Here is a 16,411-nt window from a genome sequence, read left to right on the forward strand (position 1 = left end):
AACATCGATGAGAGAGAAACATCGATCAGCTGCCTCCTGCACACCCCACACTGGGGATGTGCCCACAAGCAAGGTACATGTCCTTGACCAGAATCAAACCTGAGACCCTTCAGTCCACAGGCAGACACTCCATCCACTGAGCCAAACTGATTAGGGCAAAACATTCTTATCTATACTAACAAAGAGCTAATATGCTAATGGTCGATACACCATAACGACCAGGTCATTAGCATATTAGCTGGGGCATTGCTCCAGAGACAGGGCGGAAGCAGTGAGGCACCCAGAGAAGGCGGGATCAGCCCTAGGCAACTTGAGGGACTGAGGGCGGAGCTTGAAGCAGCCAGAGAAGGCCAGAGGGTTTGGGGACTGGGCCTGGCACCCTGGACCTCTGCGTGGAGAGGTTGGGGTGTCAAGGCAGGGCAGCGCCGCGTGATTTCAAATCGCGCACTGGGCTCCTAGTTTTATAATAAAACCTGTTTAAAATATGAAAGGCTCATATTCTGGTATGAATCAATATAACAAAATATAATTATTAATATTTAAAAGCACATTAAATGCCTAATCTGATATATCAATAATGAGAAATATTCAGGAAATTTGTTCCATGAAAAGACATTTTTCAATTTTAAAACATATTAAATATATCAAAGGTGTTGAAATAACGCATAGAAAAAAACCATGAAGGGAAATAATTTAAATGTCAATTATGTCTAAACACCCTTCCCTACTACAACAAACCAAGGTTCCTTGGGAAAATGGCTGACTCCAGAACTAGTAGGAAATGTACAAGGTGACTCTGGAATATCTTACTGTATCAAAATGATGACGGTATACCAAAAGGACTCAAAAGCTGGTTTGACAGGATAACTACTTGCTTAATCTGGGATCATCAAAATCTGTAACAGAAACAGATTATAACCCACTGAATTTAAAAAAGAATCCTAGCCCTGGCCGGTATGGCTCAGAGGTTAGAGCATCAGCCTGAGCACCCAAGGGTCTCAGGATCAATTCCCAGATGGGGCCAGGTAACCCAACCTGGATTGCAGGTTGGGTTACCTGGCCCCAGTCGGGTTGCATGCAGGACACAACTAATCGATGTTTCTTTCTCTTTCTCTCTCTCTCTCCCTCTCTCTCTCTCTCTCCCTCTCTCTCTCTCTCAACCAATCGATGTTTCTTTCTCTTTCTCTTTCTCTCTCCCTCTCTCCCTCTCTCTCTCTCTTTCCCCCTCCCTCCCTTCCACTCTCTAAAAAGAAATCAATGAAAAAATATCCTCGGGTGAGGTTTAAAAAAAAAAAAAGAATCCTAGAGTCTATTGTTATAAACAAAGAAATACATAATGGGGAGAAGTTTTTCCTTATAGTAGAATGTCAACTAATGAATGTAGATGGTATGACAGAGTTAGAAAACCACCATTTTATAATCACAGTAAAATACTGATTAAGGCAAGAGTCAGTAATGGATTTAAAACTACTGGGTACAAGTTTGATGGGAAACAGGGTATTGTTAGTCTCAGAGTATTTCCCCACAGATTTTATATATAAATAAAAAAGGAGGAACCTGGCAGACATCTCAGAACTGAGTGGCCCAAGTTAACCTCACCAACAATGAAACAAACTGATATCATGAACTTTCTGATATAACACATTGAGAAGGACAAATACAATTTGTCACAGTACTACAAAAATATGCATTATATGAATTTAATCATGAAGAAACAATCAAACTAATCCAAAATGAAGATTTACAACACTAACCTATACTCTACAAAAATGTCAGTCCTGAAAAACAAAGAAAGCCTGAAGAACTGTTTCAGATTAATGGAGACTAAAGATATGTGACAACTAAATGTAATATGTGATTCTAGACTGGGTCCAGAATGGAGAAAAAAAGCTATAAAAGGATTGCTGAAAATCAATTGGCAAAATTTGAAATGTGAACTCCATATTAGAAAATAGTACTGTAATGTATCAATGGTAAATTTCCTGCGTCTTGGTAATTTTACTACAGTTAGTGTCCTTGTTTTTAGGAACTCCACACTAAAGAACTTAGGAGTAAGGAGTCAAGATAGTATCTGTAACCTACTCTCAAATGGCTCCATAACAACATGCTGATACAGAGGGTGGGGCAAAAATAGACTTACAGTTGTTCGTATGGAAAATAATACAATTAATTAATAAATAATAATACAAGAATAAACTTTGTGCTTCCTGTACTCACAAATGTGAACCTACGTTTGCCCCACACTGTATTTATATAAGAAGAGAGAATGATTGCCTGGTAGGTGTTGCTCAGTGGTTGAGTATCATCAACCCATGAATCAGGAGGTCACAGTTTGATTGCCATCAGGGTACATGACCAGGTTTCGGGCACCACCATCAGTAGCGGGTGTGCAGAAGGCAGCATATCAATGTTTCTTTCTCATTGATGTTTCTATCTTTCCTTTCCTCTCTCTGAAAATCAATAAAAACATAGTTTTAAAAAACAAACATTCTTTTTTTTTTTTTTAAAGGAGAGTGATTAAAGCAAATATAGCTGAATGTTAACAACTAGTGAATCAAGATAAAGGATATACAGAGCACTATTCTTGCAACTTTCTGCAAACAAAGTTTTTTTCAAAATTCAGTTTTTTAAAAAGGTAATTGACTATTCTAATAACGTAATGAAGGTACAGGAAATAAAAGCATTGTGCTGAATATTCCAAGACATACCTTTAAAGTTGCTTTTAAAAATAAATTTCTCTCAACTGCTTACTTCCTTGTCATAGAATAATAATTTGAGCTTTCTTGCTTTAGAAGAGAGGGTGTATTTTGCACTAGAAGCAGCATACCAAAGTGGTAGTTAGAAAAAGTAGTAGTTTTGAATATGGGCTCTGTAGTCAGATTGCCTGAATCTGAATTTCAGCCTTTCATATGTTCTTAGGCAACTATCCAGTTAGACCAATGTACATTGTAACAAATGATAATTCTACCTGGCATCACTAAGACTACAGTGAGAATTAAATGAGATAATGCATCTATGGCACTAACTAATAGATAGTAAATTGGTGTTTCAATGTCAAAAATGCCATTCTAATATATATTTTAAAATAAATGACATGAAAAATAACAGGTAAGAAAATAAAGTCTGATTTCTAATTTTTTTTAAAGAAATAGAATTTTTTTTGCCACACTAATTAGACAAACATCTTATTATGTTACTTACTCATCCCCAAAGAGTTGATGGGTATATTCAGGAAAGAAAGTTCTAATATCATTCTCAAGATCTTCGGGGAAACGAACTGTTTAAAAGAAAAAAATGTAGAGATATTAAAGATATTAAATTAAAGATATTAAAGGTGACAGGTTATTTCCATTTCAAGAATTTCACTATATAGTCAATATTTTTCTTACCTAAAGTTGTTGCGTTTCCATTACATGACTTATAATGAATTCTCATGAGACAAATGAACAATGCAAATCAAAAAATCACTTTGAGTACTTTAGTACCAAAAATCTACTGATTCGGTGGCCGGAGAGAGGTCAATATGGGGAAAAGGAAACATGTAATACTATATGTAATATTTTAAACAATAAAGAATTAAAAATAAGTAAATAAAGAAATGAATCAACAAAAATTTTTTAAAAAAGAAAATAATACCTACTGATTCTAAGAATTAGAAAACTAGGTATGACAGAGGCATCTGATTTAGTTTTTATTTTTCTGTATGTTCATACACAATGCAAAAATTAAACAAAACCAAAAAAGACTCTTTGAGATACAAAAAAGTTTCAACATCAAGGAAACAAAAACAGAATCTATAGGAAGCATTGAGAACAACAATAATCTGAGTTGATGAAGCCCATATCATCACATCATTCTTTATGACTGCAATGTTGTTTCTAGTTTTGGGGCTATTTTGCTATTAAAAATAACTCTGTGCCCTGGCTAGGTGGCTCAGTTAGTTGGAGCGATGTCCCATATACCAAAAGGTTACCGGTTTGATTCTCGGTAAGGGCACATACCTAGGTTGCTGATCCCTGGTTGGGGTGCGGAGGCAATTGATTGATGTTTCTCTTTGATGTTTACCCCTCCCCTCTTTTTCTCTCCCTACCTCTGTCTCTAAAAAATCAATAAAAACATATCCTTAAGTAAGGATTAAAAATAAATAACACTGCAATGACATCTTTATATATAATACCTTGCTGTACTTTTACAATATACACAAGGTAAATTCCTGGCAGTAGAAATGCTTAGTGAAAGTACCAAAATATTTTTTATAAATACTACTTAAATGCCCTCTAAAAATTCTGTAACAGTTTATATACCCACCAGCAGCTTTTAAGCTCCTATTTCCCACATCCTTGACAATACTCTATACCTTCAACTTTAATTTCTACCAGTCCAAAATGGAAATGGGAATCCTGTTACTTGTATTTGTATGTACTGTGAATACTGATATTATTGAACAGTTTCCCAATATAATTTATCTTACGAAGAAAAATTTTACAAAAAAAATCCTTAAGCAATTGAAGAATGAAAAAAAGATGAGTTGTAGATGAAAAATTGCTAATACTGTCCTCACAAAGCAAGTCACTTGCAGGGTACCAAAGTATCATCTAACAGCTTACTGATTTACAGAAGAAAAGACCTGTAGAGGAGGAGACCAAGATGGCGGCATAGGTAAACACCTGAGATTGCTGCCGCAAACAACCACTTCAAAAATACAACTAAAAGACGGAACGGACATCACCCAGAACCACAGGAAAGCTGGCTGAGGAGAGACTCTTCAACTAGAAGGAAAGAGAACAGCATACCGAGGCTCAGAGGAGGCGCAGTGTGGAAAATATAAAGGTACCGAGGTGCGCGTGCAAAGCGGGCTGGTGGCTGAGGGCGCGGTTGTCGTTTTCAATCGGGAGGGAGTCTCAGACTCTGAGCTCCAGATCTGGGCGAGTCTCTAGGGACTCAGACTCAAATGGGAGAAGCGGGATTGTCTGGCATCAGTTGAAACGTGAGGGCAGCTTTCTCTCCGAGGTTTGCAACCTTTGCTGGGGTTCTGAGAAGTAGAGCCTCTGGGAACGGGACTGAGAGCAGCCATAACTGCTCCCTCCGCCCGCCCTGTTGATCCCGCCACGCCCAAGCCCAGCGCAGAGCCATTTGCCGGATCACCTCAGGCAAAGGCTAGATTAGCACCTCTCCAGAGGACAGAAGTTTTCCCACAGCTGATTCTCACAGCCAGTCGGCCTGGTGGTCAAATCCCTCTAGTATTAACTACAACAATCAAGGCTCAACTAGAACAAGACTGCGCACAAAGACCACAAGGGGGTGCACCAAGAAAGCATAAAAAATGCGGAGACAAAAAAACATGACAGAAATGGAGGATATAGAGCTAAAAAACACAATTTTGAGGGCTTGCAATAATGTGCTAGAAGCAGCCAATAAACTTGATGAGAGCCTCCCAAAAACTAATGAGACCCTCGATGCTATGATAAAGAACCAACTAGAAATTAAGCATACACGGACTGAAATAAAGAATATTATACAGACACCCAATAGCAGACCAGAGGAGCGCAAAAATCAAGTCAAAGATTTGAAATGCGAAGAAGCAAAAAACGCCCAACCGGAAGAGCAAAATGAAAAAAGAATCCGAAAATACGAAGATAGTGTAAGGAGCCTCTGGGACAGCTTCAAGTGTACAAATATCAAAATTATAGGGGTGCCAGAAGAGGAGAGACAGCAAGATATTGAAAACCTATTTGAAGAAATAATGGCAGAAAACTTCCCCCACCTGGTGAAAGAAATGGACTTACAGGTCCAAGAAGCGAAGAGAACCCCAAACAAAAGGAATCCAAAGAGGACCACACCAAGACACATCATCATTAAAATACCAAGAGCAAAAGACAAAGAGAAAATCTTAAAAGCAGCAAGAGAAAGAGACTCAATTACCTACAAGGGAATACCCATACGACTGTCAGCTGATTTCTCAACAGAAACTTTGCAGGCCAGAAGGGAATGGCAAGACATATTCAAAGTGATGAATACCAAGAACCTACAACCAAGATTACTTTATCCAGCAAAGATATCATTCAGAATTGAAGGTCAGATAAAGAGCTTCACAGATAAGGAAAAGCTAAAGGAGTTCATCACCACTAAACTAGTATTATACGAAATGCTGAAAGGTATCCTTTAAGAAGAGGAAGAAGAAAAAGGTAAAGATACAAATTGTGAACAACAAACATGCATCTATCAACAAGTGAATCTAAGAATCAAGTGAATAAATAATCTGATGTACAGAATGAACTGGTGATTATAATGAATCAGGGACATAAAAAAAAGGGAATGGACTGACTATTCTTGGGGGGAAAAGGGGTGTGGGAGATGCGGGAAGAGACTGGACAAAAATCGTGCACCTATGGATGAGGACAGTGGGTGGGGAGTGAGGGCGGAGGGTGGGGCGGGAACTGGGAGGAGGGGAGTTATGGGGTGAAAAAAGAGGAACAAATGTAATCTGAACAATAAAGATTTAATAAAAAAAAAAAAAAAAAAAAGACCTGTAGAGATCTGGCACTAAACACCTTTCCAAGGGATCTTAGAATTAACTCACTATTGGATATAGACCAACATAATGTGTCTCCTGATTTAATGCAATATAATGTATACACCATCACCTATAAAGTTTTCTTTCCAAAAATATTTATCTTAGATCTAAACCAGCTTTATTGTCTTCCACTTCACAAGAAATAGAGGGGCCCTACCCGGTTTGGCTCAGTGGATAGAGCGTAGGCCTGCGGACTGAAGGGTCCCAGGTTCGATTCCAGTCAAGGGCACATGCCTGGGTTGCGAGCTCAATCCCCAGTTGGGGGGCATGCAGAAGGCAGCCGGTCAATGATTCTCTCTAATCATTGATGTTTCAATCTCTCTCTCCCTTCCTCTCTGAAATCAATATAAAATATATATTTAAAAAAAAAGAAATATAGAGGGTAGGGGAGTAAGTTACATACTACCAAAAGGAAATAAAAATATCCAGAATGTACATACTGAATAAAGAAATTGAAAAAGATACAAATAAATGGGAGCATATATTGTGCTCATGGATAGGAAGAATTAACATCATTGAAATGTCCATTCTACCCAAACCTATCTATAGATTCAATGCAATGCCTATCAAAATACCAAAGGCATTTTTCAAGAACAGAATAATCCAAAAATTTATATGGAACCACAAAAGACCTCAAATAGCCACAGCAATCTTGAAAAAGAACAAAGTTGGAGGTACTATGCTTCCTGACATTAAACTATACTATAAGACTATAGTAATAAAAACAGCATGTTACTGGCATAACGACACATAGATCAATGGAACAGAATAGAGAGCCCAGAAATAAAATCATGCCTTAATGGTCAATTAATATATGACAAAGGAGATAAGAACATATAATAGGGTAAAGATAGTCTATTCAATAAATGATGTTGGGAAAATTGGACAAATACATGCAAAAAAATGAAAGTAGAACCAACTTTTTATACTATACCAGAGGCCTGATACACAAAATTCGTGCAAGGGCCTTGGCCCCGGCCCCGGCCTCCACCTGCCGCCGCTGCAACTGAGGGCCTCTGCTGCGGACCCTGCCTGCCCCTGCTGCAGGCCGGGGTCTCAGCTGCCTCTGCCTTGATCCACGCCCGCTGCAGCTTTGTCCGAAAGGAAGGACATCCAGAAGGACGTCCAGTCTAATTAGCATATTACACTTTTATTATTATAGACTAGAGGCCCATTGCACAGGGGGGGGGGTGGGGGGGAGGTAGTGTACCTCAGCCTGGCCTGCACCCTCTCACAGTCTGGGACCCCTCAGGGGATGTCTGTCTGCCAGCTTAGACCTGATCCTAAGCCAGCAGGCGGATATCCCTCTTGCAATCCGGGATCCCTCGCTCCTTACCACCCACCTGCTTGCTCCTTACAGCTCAGCTCACTGCTCCTTAGCAGCAGGCTCCTTACCACTCGGCTCACTGCTCCTTAGCAGCAGGCTCCTTACCGCTCGGCTCACTGCTCCTTAGTGCTCCCGCAGAGGTGGGAGAGGCTCCTGTCACAGCAGCTGCGCTTGCCAGCCATGAGCCCGGTTTCTGGCTGAGCGGCACTCCCCCTGTGAGAGTGCACTGACCACCAGGGGGCAGCTCCTGCATTGAGCGTCTGTCCCCTGGCGGTATGCATCATAGTGACCGGTCGTTCTGGTCATTCCGCCGTAAGGGTCCCTTAGGCTTTTATTATATAGATATTTATTGTTTGGGTTTGATTAGATTTTAAATATAAGAATCCAAGAGAAACTTTTTATAACCAATGTATATGCTTTATAAAGGATTCTTTTAATATCCAGTTAAGTGGAGTTTTTATATTAGACATTTTATTACATGAAAACTTGTTCACTGCATAACCTTCAACCATGATGTGCTTATGTCTAAAATGTTGCCCAAATGTTCCTGGGATTATACATTGAGAAGATACTAAGGGCTATATTTGAGAGAAATTAGAATAAAAGTTATCTTCTCAAAAGAGGGTTTTTAAGGCAAAAGGCCCTAGACCTAGACAACAGGAACAAACAACTGGTGCCAAGGGCACAAAGAATAGAGTTGGTCCTTTTAATAAATACGGGACAATTGTGAGTTTTCTATTCTCATTAAAATAACCCTCAATACTTACATAAGTATAGCAATTACTATGAGAGAAATGAAACTAAATCTCTAAATATGCCTATTCATTCTGGACATTTCACATAAATGGAATCATCTAATACGTGGCCTTTTGCTTCTGGCTTCTTTCACTTAGTATGTTTTCAAGGTTCATTGGTGTTGTAGCAAGTATCAGTACTTCATTCCTTTTTGTAGCTGAATAATACTCTACTGGATGAATATACCATATTAGTTTATCCATTCACCAGTTAATGGACATTTGGGATGCTTCCACTTTAGGGTTATTTTGAATATTGCTGCTACTAACATTTATGTACTACAGCTTTTTCTGTGACCAATGTTGTATGCCAACACTGGATATAGTCTTCAGGAGTAGTCACACAAAAAATAACATGTTACTAATAATATTATTACGTAGTTGTCACTTGAACATTAACTGTGTGTCAGGCAATTTGCTAATAATTTTATAATCATTACTAGAGGCCTGGTGCACAAATTTGTGCACAGGTGGAGTCCCTCGGCCTGGCTGGCAATCGGGGCTGTCTTGCCCAGTCCTGATCGGGGCCCATCCGGGGCTGGCCAGCTGGGGGGGAGCGACCGCAGGAGGTTGGCTGGCTGCAGGAGGTTGGCTGTGGGAGCGCACTGACCATCAGGGGGCAGCTTCTGCATTGAGCATCTGCCCCTGGTGATCAGTGTGCATCATAGCAACCTGTTGACCAGTCGTTCGTTTGTAACGGTTGCTAAGACTCCTATATATAGATTGCAGTTAATCCTCACAAGAGTTATTGAACATTCATTTTACAGATGAATGATGCAAAAAGGACTAATTTGCTCTAGGTTATACAGTTGTTAAGTAGTGGGTTTAAAGCTGAACACGCACACAAGTTCGTATAGATAAACACAAGAATAATTATTGGAGAATTATTTTTAATAACGAGAGGAGAAGCAATCCTTAATAGGGAATCCTAGCTTATATAATAAAAAGGTAATATGCAAATAGACCGAACTGCAGAACAACCGGTCGCTATGACGTGCACTGACCACTAGGGGCAGACACAGGGGGAGCACTGCTCAGCCACAAGCCGGGCTGCCTCCGTGGCAGCGCTAAGGATGTCTGACTGCGGCTTAGGCCTGCTCCCTGTGGGCCTAAGCCATCAGTCAGACATCCCCTGAGGGCTCCCGACCTGTGTGCGAAAGGGCGCAGGCTGGGCAGAGGGACCCCCAACCCCCAGTGCATGAATGTTGTGCACCGGGCTTCTAGTACTTAAATAAGTTATGATACAGTCATAGTGTACTACATACTTAAAAGAATAGGATAGATCTATATGTTATTTACAGAGAATGATATTCAAGACATTGTTAAGCTAAATAATAAAAGAGCCTCACCACAGGCTTCTGGTTTTAGAAAAATAATGTCTGTACAAGGAAAAAAATCTAGATCAGTATTATCTTTTACCTTATTTGTCATTTTCTTTGTAATTCTATTATGTTTGTGTTGTTTAAATGACAGAAGTTGACATTTGAGAATTTCTAAAAATTAAGTTATTCAAACACTTTACTTGTGTTTAACCTTTCATTTAATCTTTACAACCACTATAAAGTAAATACTATCAACTCCATTTTAAAGATTAGGAAATGGGGACAAAAAGTGATTGAACCAGGACTTATGAGTATATAATTAAACAGTGTTACTGAAGCATAATTTATATACCATACAACTCACTTGTTTTAAGTGTATAATTCAATAATTTTTAGTAAATTTAAAATTGTGTAACTATGGTCACAATCTCATTTTAAAACGCTGCCATGATTCCCAAAAGAAATCCCATGCTCATTTTCAGTCATCTCTGTTCCCACCTTCAACCCCAGGCAATCACTAATCAACTTCCTGTTATAGAATTGGCTTTTCCAAACATTTCATACAAAAAGAATCATACAGGATATGGGGTAGTTTTTTGGGGTTTTTTTTGGTCTGGTTTCACTTAGAATGTTTTTGAGGTTCATCCATGTTTCAGCATTACCAGACCTTCATTCCTTTTTATTGTCACGTAATATTCTATCATATAGATATACGTACCACACTATATCTGTTTACTAATTGATAGATATCTGGGTTGTTTCCATTGTTTGGCTATTGTGAGTAATGCTGCTATGAACATTCATGTATGAATTTTTATATGGACATTTGTTTTCATTCCTCTTGGGTAGATACCTAGGAGTAGAATTTCTGGGTCATTTAATAAATTCATATGTTTAGCTTTTTTAAGAACCTGCCAAACGGTTTTCCAAAGTAGTTGTATTATTTTACATTCCCTTCTACATTATATGAGTGTTTTTTCACATCCTCACCAACACTTACTGTCTATTATTTTTATAAGAAAGAGTAAAGGTAAATATTTTAAAGAAGCTGAGACCACTTATTCCTGTCACTTTTTGCCATACTGTACTTCCTATATGTAAATTTTGCCACCTCTCAAACATCTACCCACTCCATGACATAAATCAAGACTGAATAAAATCTGAATATGTTCAATAAATGCAGAAAACTATATTTACACAAACAACTGCTCTTACATGAAATTCTACTTCAAAGATTAAAGTATATATAGACACACAGTACATACATAATACCACTTAGAAATGGCATACATACCTAATTTTAGTTCAATTGCTGTGTTAGTGTTACATTTGTACTCTGCCAGTTTCTTCTCTTCTGCACTTTTGTACTCAACCAAAAATTTCTCCATAGCACCAAATCCTAAGAGAAAGATTTTTAAAGGTCTGGTTGAAAATGGTTTAAATAGGCAAACCTAAAAATAGGGTTGTTATTAGAAGTGAAACAAAAGTAAGATTTAAAGCAATTTTATAGATCATAAAAGTATAGGTCATTGTTCACATCCTCCTAAATAAATGTACTAAGTATGAGTGCCTCATTTATAAAACATCATTTGAGATAAAGGCTTATGAAGCAGCGCTGCTTTACATAAATGAGTACACCTGAAAATTAACATGACAGATTACTGACATTTCTGAATATTTAATACTAATATAAATTTCCTGCTAGGATTTATGCCTATGTAGCCTTTTTAAAAGAAATATAAAAAGGATGCCACTGCTCCACTAAGAAATAAAGTGAGAATGTCCTTTGATAATTACAATAACATTTCATTTCTAATACTGGAAAAATTATACCCAGAGTACTTCCAGACCATTAAAAGAACTATGAACTGATAATGCATAGATTATCTCAGAAAGGGTACACAAGAAACTGGTAACCATGGTTATCTCTAGGATAAGAGAAGGAATGGGGATAAGGTTAGGAAAGAAAAATTTCATTGTATTACAAGTATTTTTTTTACCATCTGTGCATAGTCATCAACTATTCCAGCTACTGGAATAATCAAATGGTTTTATAACATGGCTAGCCACCAAGATATATAACAATTAATGAAAGAAATCATTATCAAGAGGAACTTTCAAGCAAAGATGACAATAAGTCTCCCGACAAAATAAATATCAAAGTTAGTAAAAATTCAGGGGGAAAAATCACGAGCAGAAACAAAACGGGTACAAAAGGGGTACATACTACTTCAATAAGTGGTTAAAACACATACACAGAAAATGGGGAACACCTGAGGCAATTATAGATTAATGATTTGGAATCAGAATTCCTGCATTCGAATCCAGTCTTCACCACTCACTTACTTCATCGGTGAATTACTTCATCGGACCTCTCCGACCCTAATCTATAAAACTGAGATAACAGAACCCACCTCGAAGAATTTATGTATAATCTAAGCAACAAAATTTAACTTGTGAAATCCCACATTAGCTTAATCCCCACAATTCTATAACACAAGCCGATACTATATCAAGTCCCAGGTCATATTCAAAAACTCGGGCTTAGAAAGAGGTTTACTTGCTTAATTAAGGGCACCCCACTACTAAATGGCGAAGCTGAGATTCCAATTCAGGTGTAATTCTCACAACATGTACACCCTACAGTACCCATGTCCCCCCTCTTTTGCAACAGCAGTGAACTCAATGGTCCCACGGCTCTTCCTTAAACGTCTATAGAGTTCAAGCTACAGCCTATCTATCCAGCACATCCACAAAAGTGTCGTGAGCGCTCGCTTTGGCAGCACATATACTAAAATTGGAACGATACAGAGAAGATTAGCATGGCCCCTGCGCAAGGATGACACGCAAATTCGTGAAGCGTTCCATATTTTTAAAAAAAGAGAAAAAAAGTGTCGTGAGACTACTACGAAGGCACTGGGAACAGAGAAACTGTTCATCACGTCAAAAGATATGTAATTGGGTGGGGGGGGGAGGCATATATAGTCATATCAAAACAGTCTTCATACACGTACCAAAAAACAGACATTATTATTAGATGTTGTTCTTAAACGTTGTAAAGGAGACTCAATAAATTGGAGAGCAGAACAGAATGACCACGAGAGAATTACATTATAGTAGACACACTCTAAAAAGAGTTTAGGCGCAGGGATCGTGAGAGAACCTCTTTCTCCAAGGAAATCTACACCCATCCTAGAGATACGAAAGTGTGAGAGACGAAGGAGACGGCAAAGTCAGCCAACGCTCAAGCGAGAGCCCCGGTGCAGGGCAAGGCAGCAGCGCGCTAGCTCTTAGATTGATGGCAGCGGCAGGCGGCGGATCTGGGGGAGGAGGACCCGAGTATTCAGATCATCTGGCGGGAACCGAACCAGCCTGGGGGAGCCGAGGCAGCAGGGGGCGAAAGCAGCGAGAAGAGAAACAGGCCTCAGAGCACCTGGCACCTTACACCCCGAATCGCAACGCTTTTCCCCCCCGGCCTCCCCGTCGCTCCGCAGGGGTCAAGTTCTTCTCAGAAGGCGCCGAACCCTGAGCAGCTGGGGGCGGGGGCGCGAACCTCGACCCGCAAGAAGCTGCGCTGGGAGTTCCGCGCCCGCAGCCCGAAGCAGGCCTTCTGGAACCCAGGCTGGAGCCCGAGAGTTCCAAGCGGGCACTGTCACCGCGGCCTCGGCATTCTCTCCCAAACCTGTCGGCCCCCTCCCCTTGGTAAACTTTTCCCAGGAACTTACCCGCCATTTCCGAGCTGGGAGCACCCGCGGCCGAGGAAGGACGAATCAACCCGCGCGCTCCCTGGCCGGAAGTGAGCGCGTTGAATGACGCCTTTCCCCTGCCCACCAATGGGAGGAGGAGGCTCGGCGCGCGGGGCGGCGGAAGCAGCTCAGAAGGCGGGACTTACGCCGCCGGGAATGCTCCGGCCGCTGCCTGACCGCCGCGGGTGCCGTCAGCCGTTTAGTAGGCCTGAAGTAGAGGAGGAGGCCGTGAAAGGGACCTTCCATTTAGCCCTGGGAACGTTTCTTGAGGTTAATTTGAATAATATACTTTATGGCTTTCTGTCTCCCCCCCCACCCCATCCCCCGGCGATGTTTTGGAGACGGAGAGAAAAACTCTCCCCTTGGCCTAAAGGATAGATCCAAACACCTGCACCCTCGTTTAAAATGTAGGACTTGAGTTGCAGTTGCGGGAGAAATTTTCGCTTACTTTACTTGTTTCTGTTTTTGCTGTCCATACTTGCTTAACCTCGTTTTTCTTTTCTCTCATGTTTTTTTTTTTAACAGTATACAGTGCGATATCAATTTAGGGACTCTGCTTTCACTCCGAAGGTTACTAGGCAACCATGTAGCGCACTGGAATAGTTAATGCCTCGAGACCTGTCTTAGCGGCTTGGACCACATCGCCATGTGCTACCTGTTTTCGGCCATTGGGCTTATTATTACTTAGTAACTGTTGAAACTGCTTGTCCCAGAGGATAAGCCACTTTTTTGATAACCATAAGTATCCCTACAGTGTTGGGTATACTGTAGAATGCCTGGTGTCAACAAATGTTGGTTATTAGGTTGTACGATGATGCTAGCGCTAAAATGGACCCTTAAGATGATAGTCTAGAATGAATGCGCCCCTTCATTTTAGAGATGAAACTAAAGCCCAGAAGAGAAATGGTCTAAGTCCTCTCAGTATGCAGCCTATGCAGAGTCCAGTTCTCCAGATACCCTATCGGTTATAAGACATGGAGATGGGCCTCTTGAAGATAAGATCAAAAAAGGTACCCAGAATGCTCAGATCCTTTTCCTTTAAGCCTTAATGGAACACCAGAAATGATGATCATACAGTGTTAAATAGAAAACTGAATCAATACTATAATCAATGACATTATGGATCAAAAAAGGGAAGCAATAATGTCTTCAAAATGTCAAGAATTACTATTTCTTTCCAAAACCACCTTATCGATCAATTGCTGAACTGCAACTATGATCCTTATAAGTCAAGAAAATTTTTCTCAACTGCAGCAAATCTGAAACGGATTAGTCCTGTGACTTCATGGTTAGTTGTAGTAAAGAAATACTATACATGATAAATATGAATAAGAAATAAGATGAATATGAATAAGGAATATAATGCACTATATCATGTGACTAGCATTTAGTATGATCAGCTTGCAAAATTGAGGTTACAGTTTTAAATTATCCTTGTCTTAGAGCTATTCACACATTTATCAAAATGCCACAGAATACATGTTTAGGCGCAGTTTGCCTAAAAGATGAAAGAATGACTTGTTTCAGAATCATAATAGTAAAATTACCAAAAAAGAAAATATATTTCCTTTTTTAGTAGGGTCTTTCCCCTCTCTTTGAATTCATATTTTACCTTATCCTAAAGAGAATTTAGGAAGTGAATGTTACCACCATGGAATAAAATATGAAAAGGAATATGCTGTCCTACTATGTATGAAAGAGGCAGCATAGGGGTATGGAAAGTCCAAGCTATACTAGTCTAAGTTCTACTTTTTCATGATTGTGACCTTGTTTTATCTATTAACTGGAGATAATAATACCTTCCCAGTCACCATACTAGTTGTTGTGAAAGTCAAATGGAAAATATTTATCAAAAATTCTATGTTAATATGAGGTGGTATTTGTATGATTACATTTATTCTAGAATAAGAGGTCTAGAAAATTTTATACTCTTAGGAATGAACTAGCAATCATGTGTTTGCTACAGGTTCAAGAGTATATAGACTAGTAAATGTTGCTATCATATCTTGAAACCTCCAGAAGGGATATTTTTTAAAGACATGGTATTAAACATATGGTCATCAAAAAGTAGAGGTAGGAAATATGAAATCTAAAAGATAAAGGTAGGTACTTAATGTGTCTTTATTTTAAAATATCTACAGAAAAATAACAATAACTAGTTAACTCATTTATTTAGCTCATAGTGCTAACGGATAGGGGTGGGGTATGAGTTCCAGTTCCCAGAAAAGTTATCCAGAATCCCCTACCCAGCTAGATGACTTTCATATGAGATAAAATAAAATAAAAATAGACAAGCTACTGTTAGAGGAGTAACTTAAAGACACACATTACCAACAGATTGTACATTCCATTTTTTAACTCATACACTGTCCATAGGTATAGAAACTAGTTTTTGAGAAGCAATTTGACAAATTTAACAACTTTAACACATTTTTCAATTTGTATATCTTTTGAGGCAACAGTTCCATTTATAAGCATTTGTCCTGCAAAACTATTTGTACAATATGCAAAGACATATCAACAAAGATGTTCAATGCAGTATTAATTATACTGGCAAATTGAAAATAACTAAACACTCATAAAAGTGGGTGGCATTTTTTTATTTTACGTGATTATAAGAAAGGAAACATTGCCAAAACCGGTTTGGC

At 39.2% G+C, this 16,411-nt stretch overlaps 2 protein-coding genes and 1 non-coding gene across 4 annotated transcripts in view; 2 read left to right on the top strand and 1 right to left on the bottom strand.

Annotated features, from left to right (window-relative positions):
* Positions 1-13,808, bottom strand: part of HAT1 (histone acetyltransferase 1) — a 47,806-nt gene extending 33,998 nt beyond the window's left edge. The window contains exons 1-3 of the mRNA XM_070422761.1: positions 13,743-13,808; positions 11,312-11,416; positions 3,202-3,277 (exon numbers count right to left, since the gene is read on the bottom strand). Of these exons, the coding sequence (XP_070278862.1) occupies positions 3,202-3,277; positions 11,312-11,416; positions 13,743-13,749 (188 nt within the window). The 5' untranslated portion in view covers positions 13,750-13,808. The remainder of the gene's footprint in view (positions 1-3,201; positions 3,278-11,311; positions 11,417-13,742) is intronic.
* The window catches only part of SLC25A12 (solute carrier family 25 member 12), a 167,860-nt gene that overhangs the window by 45,753 nt on the left and 105,696 nt on the right, over positions 1-16,411 (top strand). The window contains exon 1 of one of the 2 annotated variants that reach the window (XM_070422758.1): positions 13,945-14,033. The exons of the other annotated variant lie outside the window; for it this stretch is intronic. The gene's annotated coding sequence lies outside the window, so the exon portion shown is untranslated. Of the gene's footprint in view, positions 1-13,944; positions 14,034-16,411 lie in introns of those variants that run through there. 2 annotated transcript variants of the gene reach the window in all.
* On the top strand, positions 12,785-12,891 carry LOC139015838 (U6 spliceosomal RNA). Its single transcript, XR_011472495.1, has one exon. It is a non-coding gene; the product is annotated as a U6 spliceosomal RNA (small nuclear RNA).

The sequence above is a fragment of the Myotis yumanensis genome, unplaced genomic scaffold (assembly GCF_028538775.1).
Source record: "Myotis yumanensis isolate MYYU_CA2020_CCGP unplaced genomic scaffold, mMyoYum1.0.hap1 SCAF_8, whole genome shotgun sequence".
NCBI lineage: Eukaryota > Metazoa > Chordata > Mammalia > Chiroptera > Vespertilionidae > Myotis > Myotis yumanensis.